At 45.8% G+C, this 26,333-nt stretch overlaps 1 protein-coding gene across 1 annotated transcript; it reads right to left on the reverse strand.

The window, feature by feature from the left end:
• Positions 1 to 963: 963 nt before the first annotated feature.
• On the reverse strand, positions 964 to 26,317 carry NCAPD3 (non-SMC condensin II complex subunit D3; the record flags this gene model as incomplete). Its single annotated transcript, XM_080631682.1, has 35 exons — positions 964 to 1,075; positions 1,167 to 1,227; positions 1,325 to 1,399; positions 3,856 to 3,933; positions 4,054 to 4,193; positions 4,509 to 4,669; positions 5,426 to 5,581; positions 5,993 to 6,103; positions 6,324 to 6,523; positions 6,654 to 6,787; positions 7,180 to 7,317; positions 8,519 to 8,598; positions 9,211 to 9,449; positions 10,414 to 10,521; positions 10,617 to 10,731; positions 11,113 to 11,220; positions 12,220 to 12,335; positions 12,460 to 12,557; positions 12,897 to 13,088; positions 14,210 to 14,430; positions 15,112 to 15,246; positions 16,016 to 16,089; positions 18,291 to 18,374; positions 18,528 to 18,607; positions 19,104 to 19,360; positions 19,525 to 19,650; positions 20,241 to 20,313; positions 20,919 to 21,052; positions 22,216 to 22,303; positions 22,541 to 22,602; positions 23,138 to 23,317; positions 23,862 to 24,046; positions 24,607 to 24,769; positions 25,958 to 26,109; positions 26,257 to 26,317. 35 exons carry the CDS (start codon positions 26,315 to 26,317, stop codon positions 964 to 966), a joined length of 4,497 nt encoding a protein of 1,498 aa, XP_080487808.1.
• Between the last annotated feature and the right edge of the window lie 16 nt (positions 26,318 to 26,333).

The following is a 26,333-nucleotide window of genomic DNA, read 5'->3' on the forward strand; positions in this document are numbered from 1 at the left end:
ATTTTCAAGTTGCAATGAAATCTAGGGCAAGAGCTCTGTAATAGCTTCAGTGAGGTTCATATGGCACCAGCGAGCCTCAGGAATGGTCAGATCCCAGTAGTCCCACAGCATATTTATGATAAACAGGTTATAGAGCACAAAGCCATGCCTAGGACTTACCAGCTTTGATTTGAGTTACTCACATCCTGCTTGCAGTCAAATGAGAGTCTATATTTAAAAGCTGCTGGGTCCAACATTAATTGAAGTGACTGTCTAAAGATACCAGCAACGGAGTGGAAGAGAGTTAGAGGCTGTGGAAATCCATAAGAAATAAGAATTCCTCTGTCAGCTCAAGAGCAGAAGCTGTGGGTGGAATTAATTCCGTAACCATTTATTTTCATAAAATGGAAATCACATAGTTCAAGACTGGAAATATTCCATAGAAAAGAACACGAAGGCTGCTCACACACACACAGGAGTCAGCACAACAAATAAGAGGTGCTGGAGCTTGCAATTACCAGATTTAGGAGGACGGCAGTGACAAGCTGGGTTACCTTTGTGCAAATTAAAGCAAGCCTAGCATAGAGCCAGGAGGGACAATGAGGGACTAAGCAGAGCCACTCACTCCCCTGCAAGCTGTGATAAATGCCTTTATGGCTAAGCTGGTGGCAACATTATGCTCTTACTTTTCCAAATGGACAAATTATACATCCTGTGAGTGAGGAGCAAGCCTCCCTTTATACTGCAGCTTTCAGCACTCCACTGAGCTCTGTCAACAGCAGCGGTTTATAATACGTACATGTGGTAATGCAGGCTTTGTGTGCCCACTTTCTAGACAGTTTCATGTAAACCCCACATCAGAATAGATAAGGAAGGAAGGAAGGGAGGGAGGATGGACGTGTGCCCACAGGGACTTATAAATACAGAGGAGAGGGACAAATTTCAGGCAACCTGATGATTCTGTGCAACAGCTCAGTGAAGGGATCAGTTGTCTGGTTTCAGTGGGGTTCTCCGCTGGGAACGTCGCAGGGGGACACATTGGTTGCTCTTTTTCCTTGCTGGGGATTCTATTTTCCACTTCTGGGGCTGGGAGGGGCTGGAAGGAGGAAGCAGAAGGAGCACTGATTGTAAAGCACGTCACCAGTGGGTCTCACTGCCATTGCTGCTTCAGCCCTGCAGTAACTTACACTTTCTCTAGTGAGTTCAAACAGATGATATCTTTTGGCTCCTCCTCAGCCTTCTCCTTCTCTGCAAATAACACACTTTCATATGGTAAGAAATGCCATAGATTTGATCACTGGGGTGTTTTCCCCCCCCTCAGGTTAGAATCCCAAAGAGAACTTGCCTGGACCTGAAGCAGGTGTGCGCATCAAGCTGATGTAACTGACCCCAGCACCAAAAGTCAAGTCATTAATGGTCTCTGAAAAGAGAAGCACAGATTAGAGCGAGCTTGTGACACAGCCTGGGAGCAAGGCATGTGGCACCCAAGTGGCACAGAGTGAGTATATCCAGGTAACTGCAAGCACATCCACAGCAGACCCCAGCGCCTCCCGTCCAGCCTCAAAACTATGTGCTGAATGTGCTGGGCTATTTGTGCGCATCAGCTTCACACTCCAAACTTAGAGCCTGCTTTGTATGGGGAGGAAGCTAATTCAACCACAAGACCTCCTTGTCCTCCCTAAGTGGGAGAGCCACCCCTTCCACTGAAGCTTTGCCATCTGTCTCAGCAACACGTTAGATTCAGAGCGGTTGCTTTGCCTTGTCGAGGCACAATATGGGCCCCTGAAGACTGACAAAGGACCTGAGCAGCCGTTCCTTGCGGAGCTGCCTGCAGCCAGACAAGAGGAATCACTTGACAGGGAAGCTAGGTAGAATTTAGCTTGCCTGAATAGGCCAGAGTTGTCAGCTGTCTCTTTGCTGTCATTTATCTCATGAGAGATGTCACAATATTCAGATTTTACTTTACTCAACACTCTGGTTTATGCTCATGTTTCCCAGAACCTTTCACAAGGAATTAAGGTAGAAAGTGCTTTATAGGACAGGAGCTGGAAACTCTGCTGTAAGGCCTCTCCAGACAAACTGGGTTTGCCCTTTAACTATTTCCCTGTCCCGGAAGGGAGCCACTGAAGCTTGTAGTGGGAATCCAGCTTGATCTGTCTGCCTTAGCTGGCCACTGCATCTCTGGAGACTGACCTGCAAGTGTCCTTTATGCAGTGTGTGCCTTAAGTTACCTTGGTTAATGAGAAGTTTATGTCAGGGGAAGCAGATGGTGAAGAACTACCATCAAGCAGGGCTTCCCATGTAATCAGAGGTGCTGTCTTCATAACGTGTGTTGCTGTACCACCATGAAGCAGTCCACACTTGCCCAAAGCCATGTAGGCATCCTCAAAGTAATAGGCAGGAGTTGAGAAGGAGACCCAAAGACAGCCAGAACAGACAAATAAAGAGACTAGACAGTTGTTCTGAACTTCTCAAGTACAAACTGGCTTACAAAGAACTCCAACAGTTCTGGAATAATATACTAGAGAAATAAGAATGCTTTATTTTGACTATCAGCCTACAAGGCCCACCATGCAGATGGCTCAGCACGCTAACTCAAGTGATGACACTGCTCTGTACAGTTTGTCTCCCTGCTGAAGGAGAAAGACATGTGCTGCCTTGAAGCAAAGGAGGAATTCAGCCCTAGTACCACTGCAGATTAATGTTCTGCCTCCTTTTTCACCATATGGCGCTCAAGAGAAACAGCCGTGCAAGCTTCCACACAGAGAGCTGGCTCTTCACCATTTCTGCTCTCTAAAAACATGCCCCCAGGTATTTTTGTTGCACAAAGATCATTGCCTGTTGCTCAGGCAGCAAAGAGAAACATTGAGGCAGACAAATCCAGCCACAGAGTGGAGCACGCAAGGAAGAGAGGAGTCAGATTTTCCAGTGGATGCACATCACTGCTGCCTGCTCACACATGGCAGGTATTTGCAGTTCCCTGCTTTGTTGGCTAGATGAGGTTTGCTCTCCTGTGTGTGTGCAGGTCAGGTGCTTGCACAGATAGAGGCAAAGAGCGCAGGCAGACAGCAGCGCCTCTGAAACATCAACCCATGCCCACAACACTTCACAGCTGCCTAATGAGAGACAACTTGTCACCCATACCCCCAGCTTCACTGGAGGGTGTCAGTGACACAGTTCACACCACGACGGATATGCCCTCAAGGAGGTCAGCAGTGAATTGACATAAAGGAAGGAATCCACTGCTAGAACTGAGCTCCATTTGTGTAACTGCCTCTCAGTTTGCAGAAAGTGACACTGCAGAATGCTGCAGGCTGGCAGAAAGCATTCCAGTAAAGACTGACTTTGAAGGTCAGGTTTTGAGGGAGAAGCTGAAGCTGCCATGGACACAAACTCCCAATCTGTGTATCAGGTTCCTCTCTGTGTATTTGTACATTAGTTTCCACAGCAGAGTGAAAAAACCTAAATCCTTCTCCAGTGCTCAGTTCTTCCTTAGGGAAGAATACACACACTCAGAAATGACCCTGCAGGTTATTAATCCCACTTGAGCAGATCTCTGTGTTCTCTTGCAATTGTCACAGCTCACTGCCTGCGCTAGAAGCGGGTCGTAGCTCACCCAAGAGCCTTTGTTTGGACAACAGGAGCTTCCTATCTTAGAGCTGAAGAGGACCAGACCCTGAGTATTTCCCTTACATCATTCATCCGAGACCTTCCATTTCAGAACAGTTCTTATTTACTACAAGCACTTACATAAATACCCAACAGCTAGCAATGATTCCTTTGCTCTTCAGGGAGCACACAGAGCATGCACTGCTACCTCTCTCAGAGAATGAGTGCTCAGCCCCATTGGAAAGGGTTCCTTTGGGTTGTACTTACGTTCCGGTGTGCTGATTGCACGGCCCACCACAGAAATATTCTCTCTCGTAGACTGCTCATCCAGGCTTTGGAAGGATGCTGGGAACAAGAGGGAAATCATTCAAATAGAAATGTATTCACTCAGAGACCTCCAGGGTCTCACAATCAGGCTATGTCAACTAGATCTAACCCAATGCCAGTTAGCAGCAGGATTCCTACCTTGCTTGCTGCCGGCTGTGCTCAGTGGAAGCAATGCAGTTGCTAAACTTCCTCCAACACTCTTGCTCCGTTGCTTGCTCCTGGCTTCCACTGCTTTCCTGGCAGAGTTCAGGATGGCAACGGTGCTCAAGGATGTTGGCCTATAGGGAAAAAAACATGACAGAACCAGTCATTGCCTTCTGCAAGCCCAAAGGAGATGATGCAATCACAGAATGGTTTGGGTTGGAAAGGACCTTAAGACACCAGACCTTGTTGCCCAAGCCCCTGTCCGACCTGGCCTTGGAGGAAGGGAGACCTGTGTCCTCCAATCCCTTTCGATCTTAAGACATCAGATGTTTTGGAGAAGATCATGCTGCAATACTGGTGGCTTCCATACCTCTAAGCAAGGAGTGGCTAAGCAAAGCAGTAGCCCTGCAGTGTATCATGAAACTGGTCCTCCTAACCAGGACCCATACCTGCGACTGTGTTTCAGAGCATCAGCCCTCGGTGTAGCAAACACAGAAGGCACTGAGGAAGCACTTGATCGAGGTGAGGAGGGCTGTCTCCCACTTGTAGGAGACTGAGCATTACTGCTCCAGCCTCCAGAAGGTCCAGTTCTCTCCAAAGATGGAGGATGCTAGAGAAAACAGGAAGAAAGATCATGTCTAACAGTGGATACAGGTGTAGATAAGCCTCGACACAAGACACTTAGACCTACATGCTGCATGTTTAAGAACTACCCTTTGGGTGATGGATGTCAAGGGGTGAAAGGGAGACAGAATTTATTGGCCAAAATTCATCAAGAAGCAAATAGGAAATTGAGATGGGACACACATGTCCTAGTTTAGGGGTGTATATAGAGGTACTCTTCTAAATCAGCAGAGAAAGGTGTTTCCAGGGTAGAAGTCATCTCAACTTCAAGCACTACCTAAAGTAGTTCAGGACAACTGACCCCAGCACATACTTATTTCTTTACAATGGCTTCAAAAGAAGATGTGCACTAGGACAGGTTAAGTTCGCACTCTGTATACACCCAAAGTCAGACAAAATGAAACCTTTTATCATCTTTATCACACTGGGAAGAGAGCAACACAACATGTAAGCACAGCCAGTGGCAAGTTAGACTTAGCCTTCCCTTTAAATTGAATTCTCTTCACATCAGTTGTTTGCTGCTCCTCTGCCTAACATGTGTTGTTTGTAGTGGTTCTAAGCACATTAAATGACTCTGAAACCAAAGCTTCTGCCAGCAAATGGGAAGAGGGATAAGAACATTACACAGCCATGCTGTTACAAGTGCTGTAACGAGGTCCACACACATACAGAGCCTGAGTGTGAGCCATACACCAACTTTAGCAGAGGAGACAGCACATGTACAGTTAATGGCACCACCAACCTCTGCCTGTGCTGTGGAGACTTGCTCTTGGTCTGACTCCTTCTCCCTGGCCAGCTGCTCTTCATACTTCTTCATATCATACTCCAGCTCGGCTGCCAGCTGCTTGTCCACAGCAAAGAAGTCCTTGATTTCATTTCTGTAATCCTGCATCATTTCCTGGAGCAATAAGGAATGTTTCAAGTCTTTCAGAAATCTCTTGACTACTGATTCACATCCCCATTCAGATCACAGCTGCTTAAGTGCAAAAGGAAATACCAGTTGGTGGAGCAGAGGTGTTTTTAACAGACTAAGAGTTTCGATTCCAGTTTGTACTTGAGAACATGGAAAAGCTTTCCAGCATTCAGGCTTTCTGCCCACGTTCCACTGAGGAGGCTCACACGTATCACACTGCGAGATCCTGATCTAAAATCCCTTCGCCTCCTATGTTAGTTAACACAGTGGCAGTGTCACAACATCATATGCCTTCTAAATTTCTCTCTAAGAAGGCTGTTCTGTTCCCAGTTGCACATCTAACACATTAAGGCAAGAGAGGAAAAAGAAACCCAACAAGAAAACACTTCCCCTTACCTGGAGGTAGCTCATAAGGTCCCTGAGAGCTGGGAGCCTCTTCTGCTCCATCAGAGACTTGAGGGATGTGATTATTGGCACAATGTTTTCTATGAAGTTCTTCTTTTGAACCTTTGTTTGAACAAGGCATCAACAGTTACACGATGCAATAAAGGAGAAGCCACTCTGTGGTTACATGAATGCTCTCAGTGAGGAGTTATCACTCCATAGCAAGGGAATTATCACAGTTAAGCCTGCTCTTAACACCAGACATATGTACATAGGCTTTTAACCTAAGCAGAGCCTCTTAAGAAGCCAGCCCTCTCCCCACTCCAGATCAAATGCCACTCACCTGCGAGATGAGCTTTTTCTGTGCCACCTGCATGACAGCATTGGCCATTGCCATTTCATCTTCCTCAGGCTGAGTATCTTCGTCCGGTTTTGACCTCATAGTTGACAGCTTGATTTCTTTGCAGCTAAGGACTGCAAACGTATCCGAGAGCAGCTCACTGGCTTCCAGGTCCAATGGAAGGACATTATCCACAAAGCACGCTGAACACACGGGGAAGAAATAAGTAGTATACTGAAAGCAGCAGTGCCAGTAAAGACAGGAAGATAACATGGCTGGATTGAGGTCTTACATAGACATCAGTTTGGCAGACTTTAAAGGACAGGCCCTTACCTAGGATGCTGTGGCTGATCTTTGTCGTGATGCTGAACCTCTGCTCATCTGTAAAGTGGTCCAGCAGGAACCGGTAGATAAGCATCCTCTTCTCTTTGTTTTCTTTCCCCTTCAGAGAAAAGAGACTCCTCGCCCTGGGGATGAGCAAGACATATTACCAGGGCCAAGTCACATCATGTGAAGTCACCGAAATAATAAGACTTTCAATCAGCAAGGAATAGTTGAATGTCAATTGCCAGACCCATAAACCTGTTAGGATACCACACACTGCCACAAATCACATGCAGGAGGCCTCCCAGAAGTGTCACAGGGAAGGGAGAGCACTCTGCATTTAACACTGTTTCCCCTGGCTGCTTTCACCCTATTGCATACATAATTACACAGTGCCACAAGCGCTGTCATAGCATCAACTAGGTTGGAAAAGACACTTAAGATCATCAAGCCCAACCTTTGCCCCAGGGCTGGCAATGATGGGCCAGACAGCCCATCATTTAGCAAAGAGGAGATACGAATGTGCTCAACTGACCTCGCACTCTGAGGGAACCTGTTGTACTTCTCATGCTTCTCATAGCTATTGAAATGGAAGATGCACTCAATGAAGTGTTGGGAGAACATTACTGGATTCCTCTTCAGCAAGAGATGCACCAGGCAGAACTCTCCAAACCTGAAAAGGAGGAAAACAAAGAACTTAGCATCAGATAGCTTCTAAAGCCACCCCTTGAAACACAAGCATAGAGTTCACAAGCTATAAAGCAGGAAGGTGGTTCTCCTTTTGCAACTCTCCCTCAACACCACATTTAATCCTTGCCCAGCTCCATCTGGGCTTGAACAAGGATATCAGCTCATTGACTTTAAGCCTTTTTTCATGCAGAAAGAGACAGACATTCTCAGCATCCACAATACTACAATTTTTGTGCCATTAAAGAGAGACTGAACTCGAATCCAGGCACAAGACTTGGGCTGTTTAAGTAACTTAAGTTCCATTGTGGCTGAGACACAGCACTTAGCACAAAATGAATCACCAAAAACCCTACAACAGCTGCGAGTTAATCCCAGACATGAAGAACGTGGTTTTGTCTGGATGCAGTCACTGAATGCAGATGCAAAGAGAAAGGTTCCCAAAGAAATAACACCATGTTCTTTAGCTGAAGCTCTGGGAACGTGATGTTGCAATGTCACCATCTACTGGAAAGACATTTTTACATCTTAAACTCACTGAAGAGAAAAGAAAGTGTGAAGCTGCACTAGGAAGCAATGACAGGTTGATGGTGCTAGAAACACCAATCTTCAGATTGACTGTTCCAGGGAGAAAGCAGCAGTGCCCAAGTCTCCTGTGCAGCACCATCCTTAGGGAAACCTGCCCCATTCCCATTTCTCACATAACAGAGCAGCTTGAGACTTGGAAACCCACAGAAACATCACAAACATGCACTTAAAGCCAGTGTGCACAAGTCCTCTTAGGTGTCAGAGTATTACAAACTGGTAGAAGGCTTAAACAGAGAATATTTAATCCTATTCCTAAACCAAAACAACCACTCAAGACAGAGCCTATTGGAAAACCACAAGGAGAATTTCACCAAGGCTTGCTTCAAAAATTCCTGTTCTCTGGATAACTGAGAGTCAAAAGCAGAGCAGAGCTGCATGGCAAGAACATACAGCTTGCTACTTTGGGTCCTTCGGATGACTTGGAAAGAAGTTCTCCACTCCTTTGCTACCATAACAGACCCTAAGGCATGGACCACCATAGAAGTGAAGAGGTTAATGGGATCTCTCTCACTGGATCTTTGCTTTGCTTGCTGAAGGTACAAGGCTAGGACTGGGTTTGAGCCCACCTCTGATTCTGAACTCACAGATGAGTATTTTACCTGGCAATATCTGGACATGGATCCACCAAGACAGTGATGAAACGGAAGAAGAGACAGTTCTTCCATCTCACAAACTCCTCCTGTAAGAAACAGCAAATTACCTGGATTAGGAAAATCCTTCAGACAGTTGTCAGGACAATATCTGATGGAGGCCAGCAGAAGATACATCAGGCAGATGAGCAAGGTACCTTCAGCTGGAGGTACACAAAATCCACCCCAAATCACTTCTTTTGGAGTGGACATACAGAGACCACAGTGGCAAGGATCCAGGTTTACCACAGGTCTCAATGAAAAAGTAGAAGCATCCTAAGGCACATATGCTCTTCAACAACTCTTCTGGGAGTCAAATGCACTCCAAATCTGCCTTGCCTGGCTCCGCATGGATATGGGGAGGGTAAACATCTTGAGCCTTCTCAGTGGGAGAAGAAGGTGCTGCGATGCTCGTTATATTCATTCATACAGGAGTGAAGGGAATTCAGAGAAACAGAAGGTGAGAACAGAGGTACCCACTGACTAAAAATAACCTCATTATCCGACTGCATAAAGTGTCCTTGGTAGGATCCCTGCCCAGCTAGCAAACTAAAGCAGGAACAAGACGCATAGTTTAAAGTCTTCCTGATGAAGTGTAGATGAATCAAGGTGTAAGCAATGCACTGGCTGGACAGGCTGTGAGACACAGACCCCCTATTTACCTGCAGGAGGTTGGTGAGCAGGATCAGCGTCTGCTTACGGATGAAGGGATGGGGGTCCTTCAGACACAAGGAAATGTTGGGAATGTATCTGTCCACCATGGATGTGTAACGGACACACAGATCACACATGATGATGACAACGTTATTGCGAACAGCCACATCCTGTGACACCTCCAGCTCTCGAGCGAGAGCTGCAATGCATTTCTTGGCCAGATCCTCATGCTGTAAACACAATTTACCTGGGAAACAGGGATGAGATTGTCAGAGCTGTAAAGACAGGCTTCTTCCTAACCGCCACAGCCCAGCTTACTGCCTCCTTTGAGTCCAATAGGAGCCAAGAAAGGAATCGGGAAGTTAGCAGGAATAAAGAAGAAACACACATGGAAACTTGATGAGCAATCTGCACCATCTCTCCAAGAAATGATGCTTTGAGGAGTTCTTCCAAACTCCACTTAGACCCTTAGCGTGGGTCTCTATGCCAAATTCCCTCCTTCACAGCAAACTATTTCTGTGTACAGGGTATTATTCAAAGCAGCTAAAAAGAACAGCCCCAGCTGTCACAGGCAAAGCAGGGAGACACCCACCTCTGAGAGCATCACTAAACCAACCTAAAATAAACCAGCCTGCATTCTAACATTACTTCTCCCTGTTTCTAAGCTCTGTACAAAAGAATTAAGCTTCCCAAAGCAGTTAAGGAAAGAGTAATACTGTCTATCTGCAAAAGAGACTTGTTCTTAACCACAGAGGTACTACAAAAGCAGAACTTGCACTTAGTACTCTCCATAATACTGGAGATGCAGATTGAGGCTTCTCTCAAAGAAGTTCTTCCCTCATGCTGAGGAGCACAAGGAGTTGTGTGCAGTCATTCTGCTCTAAACTGCATCAGAAGCACCAAGTTTTCTTCATCCTCTTACTACATGTAGGAGAATCCTTCAGCCAGACAGCAACCAAGTATGATTCTGAAGGACACTGCTAATTGTTGGTCACCATTAACCACCATGAGAAACAGCCACATGGATGTATTTTTATGGGTTGTGCCACTTGTTACCATGGATATTTGCACTGCTAAAAGCTATGAGCTGAGGAGATGCCAACATGGAGCACTGTGGCTACAACTGACACAGCTTTTTGAGCAGAACTTGAAGCAAGAAGGCTGGGAATTGTGTATGTGAGGGCCAGCTTCTACTGCAGGATGGCACTCACCTAGAGTAATGAAGGCATGAGCTCTGACCACTGAAGGCATGGCTGATCCTCTGAACTGGGACAGCGGCTGAGAAGCTGGGATTTCCTCACCATCCGGAGGACTAGCCACTAGGGAAGAAGAGGTCAGGAATGAGAACATGCTCTTCTGGTAAACACTGTTGTCTGTAAGCCCAACACTACAGGCAGTAAGGAGAGCGCCTCACATTTGTCCTCGCTGACAGGAGCGGCCAGAATGGACTGAATCAACAGGAAGACACGTTTCTCCACTTTGGCTGGACAGAGCTGTGCAGCCTCCCCCAGGAGGTAGAGGTGTCTCACCTACAGAGATAAAGCACCACTGCAGTCAAAAGGCAATGCCTGAGCTGCAAACGAAGTCAGCAGGACTCTGCTGCTACCTCTCCAAAACCAACTTTCAATAACATTGAAATCCACCTCAAAGCAACCTCTGCGTTTCACACTAACCTCCCAAACAGCTCATCTAAGAAGTATGAGTGGAAAAGCAAAGAAAACCCATGTCATTTTATTACAAACACATGGGATATCGTACCCTTAAAGCAAGTGCTGATGTATAAAACCGCTGGATGCTCACAAATACCAGATTCCAGTGTGTACACACCAGGATTTTCCTATGTAACAGTTACTGGAGTCTCAACTACACCTCCAGCCTTTGAGCAGTCAGTGAAGGGGAACCAAACGTACCAAGAGATCTTCCTGCAGCTGCTTTGCTCCATCCTTTTTGAGGACTATATTCGAGATGTAGCTTTCACAGTTGGATACTAAATCTCCACACACCTGGTTGAGCAGCTCCTGTTCCATAATTAAACAAAATTAATTGGGCACTTGATTAATTAAGCAAAATGGAGCCTGAATATCTGTCCATACATGAAAACCTCAGCTGAAAGCACTTACATGCTTTTAATAATCTAGGTGCTATTGAAATCAATCAGACAGGGCCTTAGAGCTTTCAAATTCTTCCTGCACATCAAAGGATGCGTGCAAGCGTCCAAACATCTTGGAGAATCTGGCTTTTAATGATCCACAGGCCTAAGTTTACTTCATTATAGAAATCACACTGATCTGAAAAGGATTTAAGTGACTGTTTCATGTACATCCAACACATTTGGGGTTACCTGTGTGAATTTTACAGGCTGGTTGGAAAACGCAGCTCTATTCAAATGAAAACACAATGCAAATAGCTGCCATCAATATTGAAAGAGATATAGAACACAAAGAGAAAACTGCAGCAAGAGAGACCTGCACTAGTTTTACCTCCTTTGAGACTGTGCTCAAGCTGAGATGTCTACTTTACCTTCTCATTACAGGAGTGAAACAAGCTATGGTATAAAACAGGGGCACTAAAAATGAGCAAGTGATGTTTTATCAACTCCCTGTTTGGTCCCATGAGAGAGGTCTAGAAAATATGTGTATGTACAGCAGCTCTGGTATAGAATCCTCAGAGCTTATAGTATAAGCCTGTAGCTTCAAACTGGAGTAAGCCTGAGAAACAGCTGATTTCAAAAGGCACAGCCATAGGTCTCCTATTTCTGTCAGCTCTGACAGAAGGCAAATACAAGGTATTTCAGGTGGTGGTGGTGGGAAATCCTTCTCGAGAAAGACAATTTCTCACAAGCCCATCCTTAGAGGATGCTCTCCAGCACAACTGCAGTAAAGCAGGTAAGAGCTGAGCAGAACAGACTTGAGTTGCTGTGGTCAGCTCCCCTTTGTTAAGAGAGCCTGGACTGGAGACAGAGAGAGTTCTCCAAAGCATGAAACAAGCTAATTTAGAAGCTGTCTTTTCAGTCACACCTGTGCCTCCTCCAGCACATCTGCATAGGCATGGCAGAGCTTCTGCAGAGTCTCCACAGCTGGGCTAATCACCTCCAAGGGACACTGAGAATCCCTCAGCCACGACTTGAGATGATCTGAAAACGACAGAAACACAGAAAATGAGCATTTTCTAAGCTTCCCAAGTGATGGAGAAGAACTAACTGAAGATGGGAGGCACGAACCCTGCCTTCCCCACTGCAGTTTCTCAGGGCCACTCACCAATCAGCCTCTCACAGGTGCTTTTAGAGAGGTGCTTTGCGACATGACCCATGACACACAACATATGTCCTGTAGTATCAGCGCTTATGTTCTGCTGCCTGAAAAAGAGCAGAGCAGACAAACTCACATTAACACTAAGGAACACCACCAAACCACAGCAGAAAGATCCTTTCATCTGGGGTATGTATTATTAAGGCAGCCCTGCCTGTCAAACCAAATGAAAACTCAAAAAGCTTTAGGTAAGAGCTGGTTACTGCACAAACTGTGGGCCACTGCTTGCCTCCCATTGTAGAACAGATTGCCTGAATCAAGAACTGATATCTAAGCAGTTAAGCAGCAATCTGCCTGGGGAAGGACAGAACGTGCTCACTTGCTTTGTTCCTCTTCTTCACCCCCATCTCTTTCACTGCAGAATGGAGCTCAAAGCACACATATACCTGCTGACACTGTCCCAGGATTCAATGATCTTGGAGTAATTCAGCTTGGGGGAAGAACGTGCCACCTTAGCAAGCAGCATCCAGGCTGGTACAGCATGCTCTGTTTCCACATGAGATATGATGTTATTAATGAAGGTGGAGGTGAACTTATTCTGTCTGGACCACATATAAAAAGCTTTGTTCAAGTAACGGCTATAGGGGAGAAAGAAGAGAAAAAAGTTAAAGGAGTGAATAAACACTTGCCCTTAGGCACTGGCAGTAAAATCCAGCATCCTTATCCAGGATACACTGGGCAACGCAACAAAGTTGCTATTGCTTGGCATTCCCATCAATTGCAATACATAGGGATATCTACCACCTATTCACTAGCAGTATTTTCAGTCTTTCAGCTCATTGTCCTGATGCCTTACAGCCCTGGCACGCAAGCACGGAGGTAGTGTTCCGTGTCAGTAAGATGTAAGGTCTAACTGACACCATGACTCACCAAGAAAACATCATTTCAGCAATCTGTAACAGACTTTCTAGTAGCTGTTGTTGAATAGCCATGGATGGGACAGGTTACACTCATGTTAAGGCATCAAAACTTACTCATTTTCCTCTTTAACACCAGTTATCTACTTCACGTGGAAAGAGTTCTGAGCTCTACCAAGCTGCAAGGTATTCTAAGGCACCATGACTGTGCAAACCATGTTAGAAAATAGCCCAAATGAGAACACTGCCAGTGTCACAGATGGGCAAGGCAGCCCCACCAGCATCTCCTTTTCTATTTCTGAGCAATTATGCCCTGTTGACTAATAAACACACAGCTGCCTTTAACCAATGTTGTGTCCTTGTCATACTGTGTGTCATGCCAGTTCTGCTGTTTCTTCCCACAGCATTCTACAAAAGGCAGAATAATTCTATTTGTCATAAGACAAGTAACATATTGTACATCAGAATTAATACAGGGCGATGTTCTTTTTTCTTTATATATCCTCTCTTCTGTCGTCACAACACCTCCATCTGACTTAAATAGTCATGCTGCTAGCAACACGTCAAGAACAGCACGCACTGCTCCTGTGTGTGAACACTGGGGTGCAAGGACAGAGCACAGGTAATGAGAGCAGCAAGGGAAAACACTTGACACAAAGAAAGACTGCACTTTTCTCACCAGCTTGTCTGTGCTGGGATAGTTGCATATCCTAATGAGATTCCAAGTAACAGTACTGGATTTTGGACCTGAATGCTGATGTTGTAAAGGCAATAGAAGCATCCAAGGCATCGAACAAGGGAAAAGCCAACAGAGCTCATGATGAAGTGAAAAATGCACTTACTTGAGCTCCTGGTTGTCTGAAGCCAGGAGGGTGAGGAGATCCCATGCCAGCACCTGATTCTCATCATCACTCCTGAATTTATCATAACGTTTTATATGTTGCAACAAGAGCTGATCAAGGCAATCCAAGGCCTTTTCTTGGACAGAACTCTCTGAGTCCATCACAACAGGCACCACTCCATTTAACCAGGCCTTCTGCACTAGAGTATTATCGTGCTGAGACTGAGAGAAACACAATGTTGTGTTAGAAACATCTTTAAATCATAAGATCAGCAAAGGCCTAGGAACCTCCAGATTCAGATTGGTAAGTGAATCTTTATAAATGCCAGCATACTGCTCAACTAGCAATAGGATAAGGGAACTTGTACCTCTTTGACACCACAAGGTATTTGATCATAGCTGGTGCTTCTGCTGAAGTACTGTAACACTTTGGTTTGAAACCCTATAAATAGTTCTCACAGTATCACAATAAAGCTGTACAGCAGATGATCTAACACTAAAAAAACAGCTTTGCTTAATATAAACTCTGGGCTCCAAGTTACTAACCCATTGTGAATAAATAGAAAAGCAAAATATTGCAGTGCTATCATCTCCACATTGCATTTTAGTGGAGTGATTCACATTTTCTTTCAAACTGGAGAAGGCCAGCCACATGAACATTTTCTCCATGACACAGAGATCAACACCCAGGGAAAAGAAATGTTTCCAACAGTTGGAAGCACCCTGCAGCAATCTCAAGTATGTGTAAGAATGAATCACGACTTCCGAGTCAAAAGGTAACAAAAAATACTAAGACACAGTCATAGGATGAAATTCACTCAATGAACAACTGACACAGACCAGATTTGTCTGTTGTCTCCTTCTTTTAACTCACATTTTGCTCATCTGTGTAAGATCACTCACCAGGAGCAGCTCTGTTATAGACTGCAAGGCCTGCTTACGCACAGAGACAGCAGGATCCCGGCAGCGGTCCTGAAGGATGCACAAATCCTCTGCAGTGCAAGGGATCAATTGGTGCTTCAGGATGTTCATGAAAACCTGGAAGTTGGGAATACAGGCCATGTGCATCAAGTAGCCAATCAAAAATACAATCCACCCCTAGCAACTTGAACCAGAGATGAATTTCCCTCAGCCAGAGCCAAACATCACATTCACAATTTACGGGTAGTGGGTGCAGAGAAGTAGAATGAAACAAAATCCATCTTTTCAGTCATTCTGCTCTTGAAACAGCATTTGGATAGAGCAAATGTCACTATTTCCCCTTGAAAATAACAGATCTTTGTATGAATCATGTTTGTTACCTGGGAAGCTCGAATCAGGGGGAAGAGCTGGGGTGCAGAGGACTAACAGAGGAAGGTGGTTTTTAAAAGGATGAGATCTTTGCTGAAGCACATCTCTTTAAAAGCTAATGATTTCATTAAATAAAGGGAGCAACAAGCAAAGCATCCCTCAAAAAGAGCCTGGCTATAACCCAATCTCTTTGATAACAAGGTCAAAACAAACTAAGCAGCTAATCTGCTTCGGTTTCCAAGGAAGTCACTTAATTGAAATGCCTGTTGACATTTGCAAAGAGCCTCTCTTCTAAATGAGGGGCTAAGAGAAGCCAGCAAGAGTCCTAGAACAATCTCCCATCATCATGCTTGCATTATTTACTGATCAGGAGCTAGGAAACAAGATCTTTCCAAGGCCTGGAGGCACTGTGCAGGAATAGCAGGAAGCTACAGGGTAAAGTTGCAGAGTTCCCTACAGTACTATGGCCTCATTATTTGTATGAGTGTTGTGGGTAATCAAGCAGAAGCCATCCCACCTGCAGAGCGGATTTCCTCACGTTGGTTTTCTCATCTCCAGCTCTCCGTCTCAGCATGGCCATGACTTCTTTTCCTATCCAAAACCATGACAAGAAGTGAGCCATTTAGCAGCACTGCCATGCTGTGCAAGGAGAAGCACAGCTCCCAACTCAACTAAGCAATTTGTTGCCTGAGACTTCCAGGTCTGAACCCAAGTCAGGTTAATAGACTTGTAAGCAGAGAGCTTTGAATGCCTACAACCTTTTGTGAGTTATGCCTCAGAGCTCCACACAGGATAAAGCACTAATGTATGAACTGCTGTGTTTCCTAGAGTGGAAATGACTCCATTTATGAGCCAAATGAACTCCTCGAGGCTGCAGAAGGCAGCTGCAAAGAACCCAAGAGAAGAAGGAAACCAGAACACATCTTCCCACTCTGAACATCAAATTAGGCCTCAGATTTTACTTTCCATAGCCACAGTCATACTTATTTCTGCATGTTCTCAGGAAAAAGACACAATGGAGTTTATTAAATGCCACACAAATGAGCACGCAGAGCCACAATCGTTTCTCACCTTTGAATCGTTCGAACAGGCTAGTGACAAGCTGGCAATCCTGATTGATACATTTTGCTATTGCTTTTAAGGTTTCTATTTAATGCTGTTTGTCAGATTTCTTACAGTATCAAGAAAGATTTGCCCAAGATATAGCAAATTTGGGGGTCTGTGGCAAAACATCCACGTGGAGGTCCACTCTGTTGCCATTAAGAAATAGAATTAATCAAAGAGTTGGAAAAGGGACTTCAATCCTAATGGGCAGTTAACTGCAACCACATCTTCCTCCTGAGAACAGCTTGCTAGAAAAAGAACCTTTTCAGCACCAGATTATGCCATTAAAACACACCAGCTCTTGTGAAGGTGACCAAATGTGTGAAAACAATCACATTTTGCCAACTGACACTGATTTGACTCCCAGTGACATAAGGAGGAGGAAAACCAACCCCAAACCAACCCACCAAACAAACAAAATGGCTGAGAATTACCAAGGGAGCACCGTGTTTGCATGCTGTAACTCCGCAGCACCCTGCAGATTCCCCCCCTCTTCTTATCTCTGCCCTTGTGCAATCAGCACATTCTGACTGTCCTCAACTAAGACTTATTCCACTTCTCCAATATGAGCTCTTTGGTTTCCACAGAAGTGCAAGATTAGCCCAGGCATAAGCCAAACACAAGTGTGTGCCAGACAGCTTTGCTAATGCATCTTGACTGACTCGGAGGCCCTGTATTCCAGCTATCCTCTTGAGCCCAAGACAGCCCTTTCTAATCCAATCCTTTCCTGAAGTTGTTCTGCCACGTGCCAAATGTGTGCTTAGCTCGGTATTGGATACAAAGCCAGGCATCCTCTGCCACAGGGAGCCTGCAACTACACAGGGAATACAAAATACCTTAAAGTGGCCTGGAGGACTTTTCTATCTGAGAGAGCAGATTAATGACATTTATCAGGGCAACATTTTAAAGGAAAGCTTTCAATGGAAAAGACTGGAGCCTGACTCATGGAGATAGGGAGAGAGATCCCATGTGAAGCGCAGCATGAGGCGCGTAACAAAGCCACAAATGCAGGATGTGAACCAAGCCGCCTGCTGAATTGTTCAAGGGAGGTGAGCAGCAAGAACTAAGAGCAGAGATACTGGCACAGGCCTAAAGGTTAGGAAGAAAAGCTTTTACACTGAAGAGGGAAAGAAAGAAGAGATTCAAAGAGCCACAAAAGTTGATTTCATGCTATCAACACATTAGAACTAGCTGCTTGCCATTCTGCACCGGTCCACCTCACACTTGGCTTTCAACTCCAGCCAATTCCTGATGCTGCAGAGAAGCGAATTCTTCCCCACTTAAGTCCTACTCAAAAGTGCTGTGGTTTATATGGCAAACATATATTAGTTCTTTTGGCACTGAAGCAAGACATGTAATTACCCTTATATTTATGGAGTTCCAAGTAATATACCCCATCCTTTTTGGAAAGGATACGTTACCTGCTTTCCCACAAGAGTTACCACTACATTCATACAAAAACCATCGGGATTTCAAGATTACATGTATTTGTCAGACTTGAGTGGAAACAGGATTTCTTTATAGCTGCCACTTCCACTCACTTCATCACCCAGAAGTGGTTTTTTAACAGCTCTACAGAAAACCCTCTGCTTTCTTTGAGAAATGGACAGTGAATACACTTCAGAAGGTCTAATTTCAGTGAAGGCTTTGAAAAATCACCTGAAAAGGCAAGTGTGATTTTGACATACCATCAAGCCCAGCAGTGTTGCTGTTGTTTGTCAGCTCAATGGTTTTGAACGTGGGCAAGGTCTTCAGTGGATGGTTGGACACAGCTGAAAGAAAAGATCAAGGTTTAAGAGTTTGAAAGGCAGATGCTCACCCAGCAAGATGCTTCACTGTTACACAGAGAGCCTCATGCATGGCCTAGGCTTTACAGGGATGCACATGCACAGAACATGGCATGCCAAAAGAAGCCAGAGACTTACTAGAAGAGAATAGCTCTGTACCTTCTGCACTGACGGCCAAACTCGCAGCGTCTGTGTTTGCTTCCAAGACTGTGAGGCCGAAAAGAAAGCAAACAAGAGAAATAAATGAATTCTTTTAATTCCAGATGTTCTGTCCTCCCAAATTGTTTTCAGGCAACTCATCTAACTGTAGGATGCCACACACATATCTCTGAATTGGGCCGTCTGGCCTTTACCACGCCTGAGGGAGTTCAGAATGCCAGTCAGGAGCACATAACTTCACAGAGCAAAAGGCAACTCAAGAATCAAGCAACTCTCAGGCAAGAACGAACATATTTTTTCAGTGAGCAATTTCAGTCATCTGTAAATATCTTCCAAAGGTATCTCATATGGAGGCATCTATTTAGAACTGGCTCGTGAGAATGAATCCCTTCCAAATATAAGGCTTCATGAGTAACAAGACTCATTTCTTACTTCTCATCATGACACAATACACAAGGATGAGCAGATTTAAGTTCCTGACCACCAGCTCTCTTATCTCCCAGTAGTTATTCCCCAAAGTTCAAGAAATACTCCTACTATCTGATCCATTAATACTTACAGCTTTGTAATAAGTCCTGGATGCTCTCCAAGGTAGTAGCAGCTTTCATGTCAAGACACTGAGCAAAGCTGCTTAAAGCTTTGCTACGGACCACGGGTGCTTTGTCCGAGCAGCGCCCGAACACCATCACCTGTACTAAAAACTTATGCTTTAGAAACTTCTGCTGGTCCAGGGACAGGGAGGTGTCCGCGTTCCTCTCTGGCACATTCAACAAAGCTAAGGCTACATCGAGAGCAAACACCCTGTAGGCAATCTGTTGGGAAGAAAAAGCACGTTGTTAATGTAAGCAAAGCCACAGGAGTGGTCTACTCAGTGCCTTTAGGTACCAGTAGTAACAGCAATGCTATTTGGAACCCTTCAACTTCAACCTACTGCTGCCTCTGAAGCCTGGAGCATCAGGCTGGATGAGGTACTTACTTTAGTGTTGTGGGAGTATTTGTAAAGCCAGGCGATGAAGTCAGCAAACTCTACATTAGGGAATTTGCTCAGCAGAGTCACCAGGGCCTGTGCAGCGTATGTGCGATAATCAGCCTTGTCTGGGACCTGAAAAACAAGGGCAACGGCATGATGTGGCATTTCCACACTCTCCCCCAGGGAAAGGTGGAACTTGGATTAAATCCAGAGGGAGTATTTCTACCTGACTGTCTTCAGATGGGTAGCTAGGCCAAGTGCTCTCAGCATAGAACGGGTTGAAAGGGACCTTAAAGACCATCTAATTCCAATCCCTCTGTATTAACAGGGACTGAATCCCAACAAATCCCAACCCCCAAGAACCTTTCTAGTCATGTGGGCACCAGTGAGCATCCAGGCTCACTTTTGCTCTCTGACATAATTAAGATTAAATTAGATAATGTAAATCACATATTTGAACAGGATGGGTTAAGAGCTGCCCTTCACCAGCTAGCTCAGATGATAGTCTTGTATTAGAATCAAACTTCATTTTCCCCTCCCAACAGAGTGGTAAAGAAAGAGCACATTTTGGAAAGGTCACAGTAGGGTACAACCACTTGGAAATGAGTGGGATAGAGCTCACCCTCAGCATTCCCATAAGCTGGTTTAAGACCTATTTCCTAATTCTTAGATACTGCCACCCATCAGTTCTTCAGCTCCAGAGGTAACGAAGCTCAGCATACCTTGGTGCAGATATGTTGCAGTAATATCCGAAGAACTGGAAAAGCAACTTCTTTCAGCTCATCCACTACAGAGCTGCACAAAGGAAAAGCAGATGTTAATAAGGCTGGGTTTAGAAGACAGCAAAAATGAAGTAAATTCCTTTTGGAATGCATTTCAGAAGTCAAAGAGTGCAACAAGATACGGGCATGGCAGACCTACTGTCTGCATTAACCTGGCTTGCAGGTAGAAAACAGGAAAAGCTTCTCTGTTTTCAGTCTACTCACTAGAAGTTGTCTGGGGATCTCTGCACTTTGCAACCACATAGATCCCCAATAAACACAGGCAAAACCCCTCTTTAAGTAGGAGAATGCAAAGAGCTAAGGAGACATGAGCTCCATCATCATCTTCCCTTCCAAATACTTTGTAGTAAACCACAAGAGCTGAAAAGCTGACACAAAGCAAAATAGAGAAGGTGATGCCTTCTACTCAGTGCCACATCTCTGTCAAACAGCACCTCTGCCAACAAGTTGAGTAAATTCCCATTACAGACATGTTAATTAAGCCTCATTTGCACAACCAACTTCAAAGCCAGTGCCAGTTCTTGTCATCCCTTTATCAAGCAAACAGTAAAGCAAGGGCATGCCAGAAGAAAGAGCAGACCTACCCAGGCAGGGTAGTGCCAGAACTCTGTACTTCACCTGATAAATTTAATAGCCTGATTCCTGGCACTGATCACAGCTGATGTGATGGCAAGGACTGCAAATCTGGAGCCTGCACCACCTTCCAGCATCAGAATGACACTGAGGAGCTGCTGGAAGACACAGCGGAGAACCTGGAAAGAAAAGGTTATTCTCAGGTTCAGCTCAGCAGCAACCAGAGCCCATGGATAAGCATTCTGGCCAGGTTTATGGAAGAATTCCAAACCAAACAAGCTTACATCCAAATGACAGAACCTGCAAAACATGACTCCCAGAAGAGTAATTCAAAGAGGATCCCTTCATTAATACACCACAGCTTTCCCAGCTGGGATGTTCTCATTCCAGTTCAGCAAGGCATGGTTCCGAGGTGCTCAACTTTCACATACATGGTATTGAGCTGCTGGGCCTTGGGCTCTGCTCATGTCTAAGGGCTTCCTGAAAACATAACAGATATCCCCCTCCCCAAAGTAGTGGGCTTGAATTTGCCCGAAACATTTGGGATTTGAGGATATTCACTGGTGTTCGCACAGAAGTGCTCTGGAGCTTCCTCCCTGCCATACTTTTGGGATCACAGCATGCCTTGTTATCCTGGCACACTCTGAGCAGGGACTGAGCAATCAAACAGGAGAAGCAGGGATGTCCTGACTAGACAGACACTAACTCCTGGCTTGCTAGCTCAGAGCTAATTCAGATGGGTTTACACAGACCCACAAACACAGCAGCACAGTCACACCCAAAGCTCAAAAGCCCCATCCATAGGAGCAGCACAGGTAAGCGAGACGACACAGTGTGCTTGACAACTTAACAAAATAAGATCTGCAGACACGTTCCTGATGGAATGGGATGTGCCAGATGACAGTGTTCTCTGCACCAGAATCAACCCTGTTCACCAGCATCTGCACATAACACTGACATCATGCTTCGTTGCTGCACAACCCAGCACCACAGCACAGTACAAGCAGTGCTGGAGCTCCACCTAGCAGGAAACAAAAGCATTCCAGCAAATGCAGGAACCTGGAATTCTCTCTAAGATACAGAGATCTCTATCCTCTGCTCTCGATTCACCTGCCAGAAGAATCACTAGAGCACAGAACTCAATGCTCACAAAACACATCATTACACAAGTCAAAGGAATAAGGGCTGGGATGGAAAACAGCATCTCGCCTCTTACCCAGCAAACACATGCACAAAGAGTAAAACTAACTGGAGAAGTAAAACACACGCAAGCACAAACGACGTGCAGAGAAGGAAACAAACCACTGCAGGGAAGATTTTAAAGATTTTGCCTAACTTTTACCTTATCTTCTGCACCATGTAGAGGGGAGCACAGTAACCGCACCCCGAAATAGGCCAGCTCGGAGAGGTACTTGGCTTTGTCAACATTCCTAAGCAAAAGGAGGCAAAGAGATGTCATCATCTCTCATCAGAGAAGCATTTACTACAATTACTACAACTAAACATGCTCACTGACTGGAAGACGCTCAATATTCACTAGCTGTTGTTTCCTGTTAGCTAGGGGAAACGTTTTAATTATCTTTAGTGAAAGAAATCCCTGATTTCGTTGTCACATCAACAGGTTAACACCAACAGAATCCCCTAAGCATCCAGAATTCTGTACTCACATTGCTGATGAAAACTTGAACTCCTGTACCACTGGCTCAAAGTTTGTCACTTCAACAAAGACCTGCAGGGGAAGAAAGCCAAGCTTAGCCCATTCACAAGTAGAGAAGATGTGCAGGTCTGCTGGGGGTCAGACCCCGCAGAACTCAAGTCTGTATTTCAAATCACAGCATTTTCCTTGAAGCAGGACACGGCATGTGTATGCTGAGGGTTGAGCACCTTGGAACCAAACACAATCTGCTGAGCATAACAGATATGGAGCAGGCACCCCACTCAGAATCCCAGACTGTTTTGGGTTGGAAGGGACCTGAAAGCTCACCCAGTTCCAACCCCTGCCATACGCAGGGACACCTTCCACTGGAGCAGCTTGCTCCAAGCCCCTGTGTCCAACCTGGCCTTGAACACTGCCAGGGATGGGGCAGCCACAGCTTCTCTGGGCACCCTGGGCCAGCGCCTCAGCACCCTCACAGGGAACAGCTTCTGCCTAAGAGCTCATCTCAGTCTCCCCTCTGGCAGGTTCAAGCCATTCCCCTTGGCCTGTCCCTACAGGCCCTTGTCCAAAGCCCCTCTCCAGGTTTCTTGTAGTTGAATCCCATTACCTGCAGGCAGTTTTGCACACACTGAGGTTTTTCTTTGAGGGGGAACTTAGGTAGCAGTCTCAAGATGTTTTTGAGCAGAAAGAAGATTGCATTGCGAACTTGAAGGAGGTCATCTGTTGAAAAGTAAACGTTTTCATCATCCTCTTCCTCCTCCTCCTCTTCCTCTTGGATCTCTTCCATCTATATTGGTAGAAAAAAGAAACAGCACCATCCTGCCCACAGCACTGGTGGGTCTCTTTTGCACATTTTGGTTTTCAGGCTACATCCCATGATTTCCCATCCCAAATGTGGAATCTTTTCTTTCAGATGAATCAATACACTTAACAGAGGGGGACAAAATCCCTAACCAACCAAAAATCAGACAGGAAGATGAAAGTTGGGTACAAAACCAGAAAGTGCCAACATAGCCTATTCTTGTTTCGAGGGAGAAAGTCCATCAGACTGAACACTAACTGGAAGCTCTCTTGAGGAAGCTGATACAAATTAGTTTCTCCCTCTGCTACTGAGCTTCCTAACAATACACCACACACAAATCATTAGGTTTGTGAAACTCCTACTAGGTAGAGGACCAAGAGCACAGCTGAACTGCTGAATGAAAGAGTAGGGAAGGAAAAAGGGGTGGAAAAGAGTAAGAGCATCACACTGCCCTCGAGGTGAAATAGTCTGCCAACAACTTACTTATTAATAGTGATTTATATCTGAAGAGATTATGCAAACATCTTACATGGGAGGGTCTGTTCCTGCGTGGTTTGCCTTTCTTTCTGTTTCTCCCTGCAGTGGTCTGAGAGCTTTGAGTGTGCATCTTCTTCCTCTTCCTGGCCACATCTGGTTCCTGAGGCCAGCATTTTGTCAGGGCGTAAAGGCACTTATCAAACATCACTTGGTGCAACAGCTGGTTAACTATACTGCCTGCCCAGGAGAGACAACATCAGCATCTTCCATGCAAAATACAGACAGCATCAAATCATCTGGCCAGCTCCTTGCTTGCTTTGACAGCCAGAAAACTGACTGCTAGAACACTAACTGCTGGTTATTTTACACAAAAACTATTATTTTCACAAATGAACCTGTCGAATAGCTCCACATAGTGAAATCCTTTCTAGTTACAGAGCAGGAACAGGAAACAGCTTCTGCCTTCACTGTGTGTTACTGTCTAAGCAGAGGGATACACAATTCCAGCTCTGTGTAGCACCCAGACTCCTCTGTCCACCTTGTCACAGAGCTACTAAGAAGATGCACAGCAGCACAAACCCCAGCTGATACCTTCAAGTCACTTTATGACCAGTGACCAAGCTCCTGTCAGGCTGAACACTCAAACCATGCCTGGGTTTGATCCCCAAGGATTTCAGGGAGATCAAGCAGACAGCTCCAAAGCCATCACTTGTTCCACCTGGAATTCTTCTAAATGAAAGCTGATTTAGCCTGAATGATGCTTTATCCTACAATCAAGAGTACAACACATTGCTCACCTGGGATTTCCAGCAGTAAGAAGTACAACCCAGCTGCATGGAGAGCAAAAACCCTCTTCTGTGAGTTAGCTTGCCTGTGCTGGCCCGCTTGGACAAAGTGATGTAACACAGCCACTAGAGCAGTAGGAGAAAAGTTCTCTTCAGCAAATATGGTCCAGATGTTCTGAGGTGAAATACACGGGTAAGAGTGAGAAATACCACCATAGCATAACTCTGCACAAGTGTTACTGTTCAATTTTTAACAGATCCCACTGCAAACAACCCCCTATATATACTTAAAGACATGTTTTAACAATTATGCTATAAATATATAATAATCATAGAACTATAGAGCGGTTTGTGTTGGAAGGGACCTTAAAGCTCCCCCAGTTCCAACACACTGCCATTGGCAGTGACAATGAGCAGCTTGCTCCAGGTCCCTGTGTCCAACCTGGCCTTGAACACTGCCAGGGATGGGGCAGCCACAGCTTCTCTGGGCACCCTGGGCCAGCGCCTCAGCACCCTCACAGGGAAGAGCTTCTGCCTAAGAGCTCATCTCAGTCTCCCCTCGGGCAGGTTCAAGCCATTCCCCTTGGCCTGTCCCTACAGGCCCTTGTCCCAAGCCCCTCTCCAGCTTTCCTGCAGCCCCTTTAGGCACTGGAGCTGCTCTCAGGTCTCCCCTTCAGGAGCCTTCTCTTCTCCAGGCTGCCCCAGCCCAGCTCTCTCAGCCTGGCTCCAGAGCAGAGCTGCTCCAGCCCTCGCAGCATCTCCATGGCCTCCTCTGGCCTCTCTCCAGCAGCTCCACGTCCCTCTTGTGCTGCTGCCCCAGAGCTGGATCAGGGCTGCAGGGGGGGTCTCCCCAGAGAGCGGCAGAGGGGCAGGATCCCCTCCCTGAGCTGCTGCTCACACGCTGGGGGTGCAGCCCAGGACACGGGGGGGTTCTGGGCTCAAGCACACACTGAAGCTGGGTCATGGGGAGCTTCTCATCACCCAGCACCCAAGTCCTTCTCCTCAGGCTGCTCCATCCTATTTCCCTCAGCCTGTGTTTGTGCTGGGGATTGCCCCAACCCAGGGGCAGGAATTCACACTTGAACTTCAAGTGTGAAAACGTTTTATAACAATGGTTATATTGTTAAAACATTATATAAAACATTATATGGTTATAACACTATACAGAGTTCACATGATGTTATACTATATATGACCTGATGTATCTTACCGATGGGAATACTTTCCCTCCGAAGCATTCCAGCACATGTGACAAGGATTGCTTAGGGCTGCCTTAGAGCATTTTGCACGTCTCCAGGTGGAACAGCCCTGAACACCTGCACAGCACCAGGACCCACTTCCATGGTGCCAGTGTCATCCTCACCTCCTTCTCCTGGTTCTCATCAGCAAACCACAACAGGGCCTGGCGAAGACAGGTGAAGACATCAAGTCCATCATTGGTGATCTCCTCCACAATGCTGGGATCCAGGGGCTCGGTCTCAGTGAAATCCAGATCCCAGACCGCGTCCACCCAGACTAAGCGGAAATAAAAGAGGGGTTTATAAGCACCGTAAGTGCACAGCAGCCCCTTATGTTCCCTCAGGCTCCTCGCATGCACCTTAGATGCCACTCAGACACCTCAAAGGCCCTCGGAGCCCCCTCAAAGCCGTCCCGGCCCCGCACCTGATCCAACCTCCTGCAGCCGCCACCGAGCCAGCGCCCGCACCAACTCCGCGGCCGCCATCACCCTCCCGCCGCCA

This window comes from Psittacula echo (assembly GCF_963264785.1).
Source record: "Psittacula echo genome assembly, chromosome: 18".
Classification (NCBI taxonomy): domain Eukaryota; kingdom Metazoa; phylum Chordata; class Aves; order Psittaciformes; family Psittacidae; genus Psittacula; species Psittacula echo.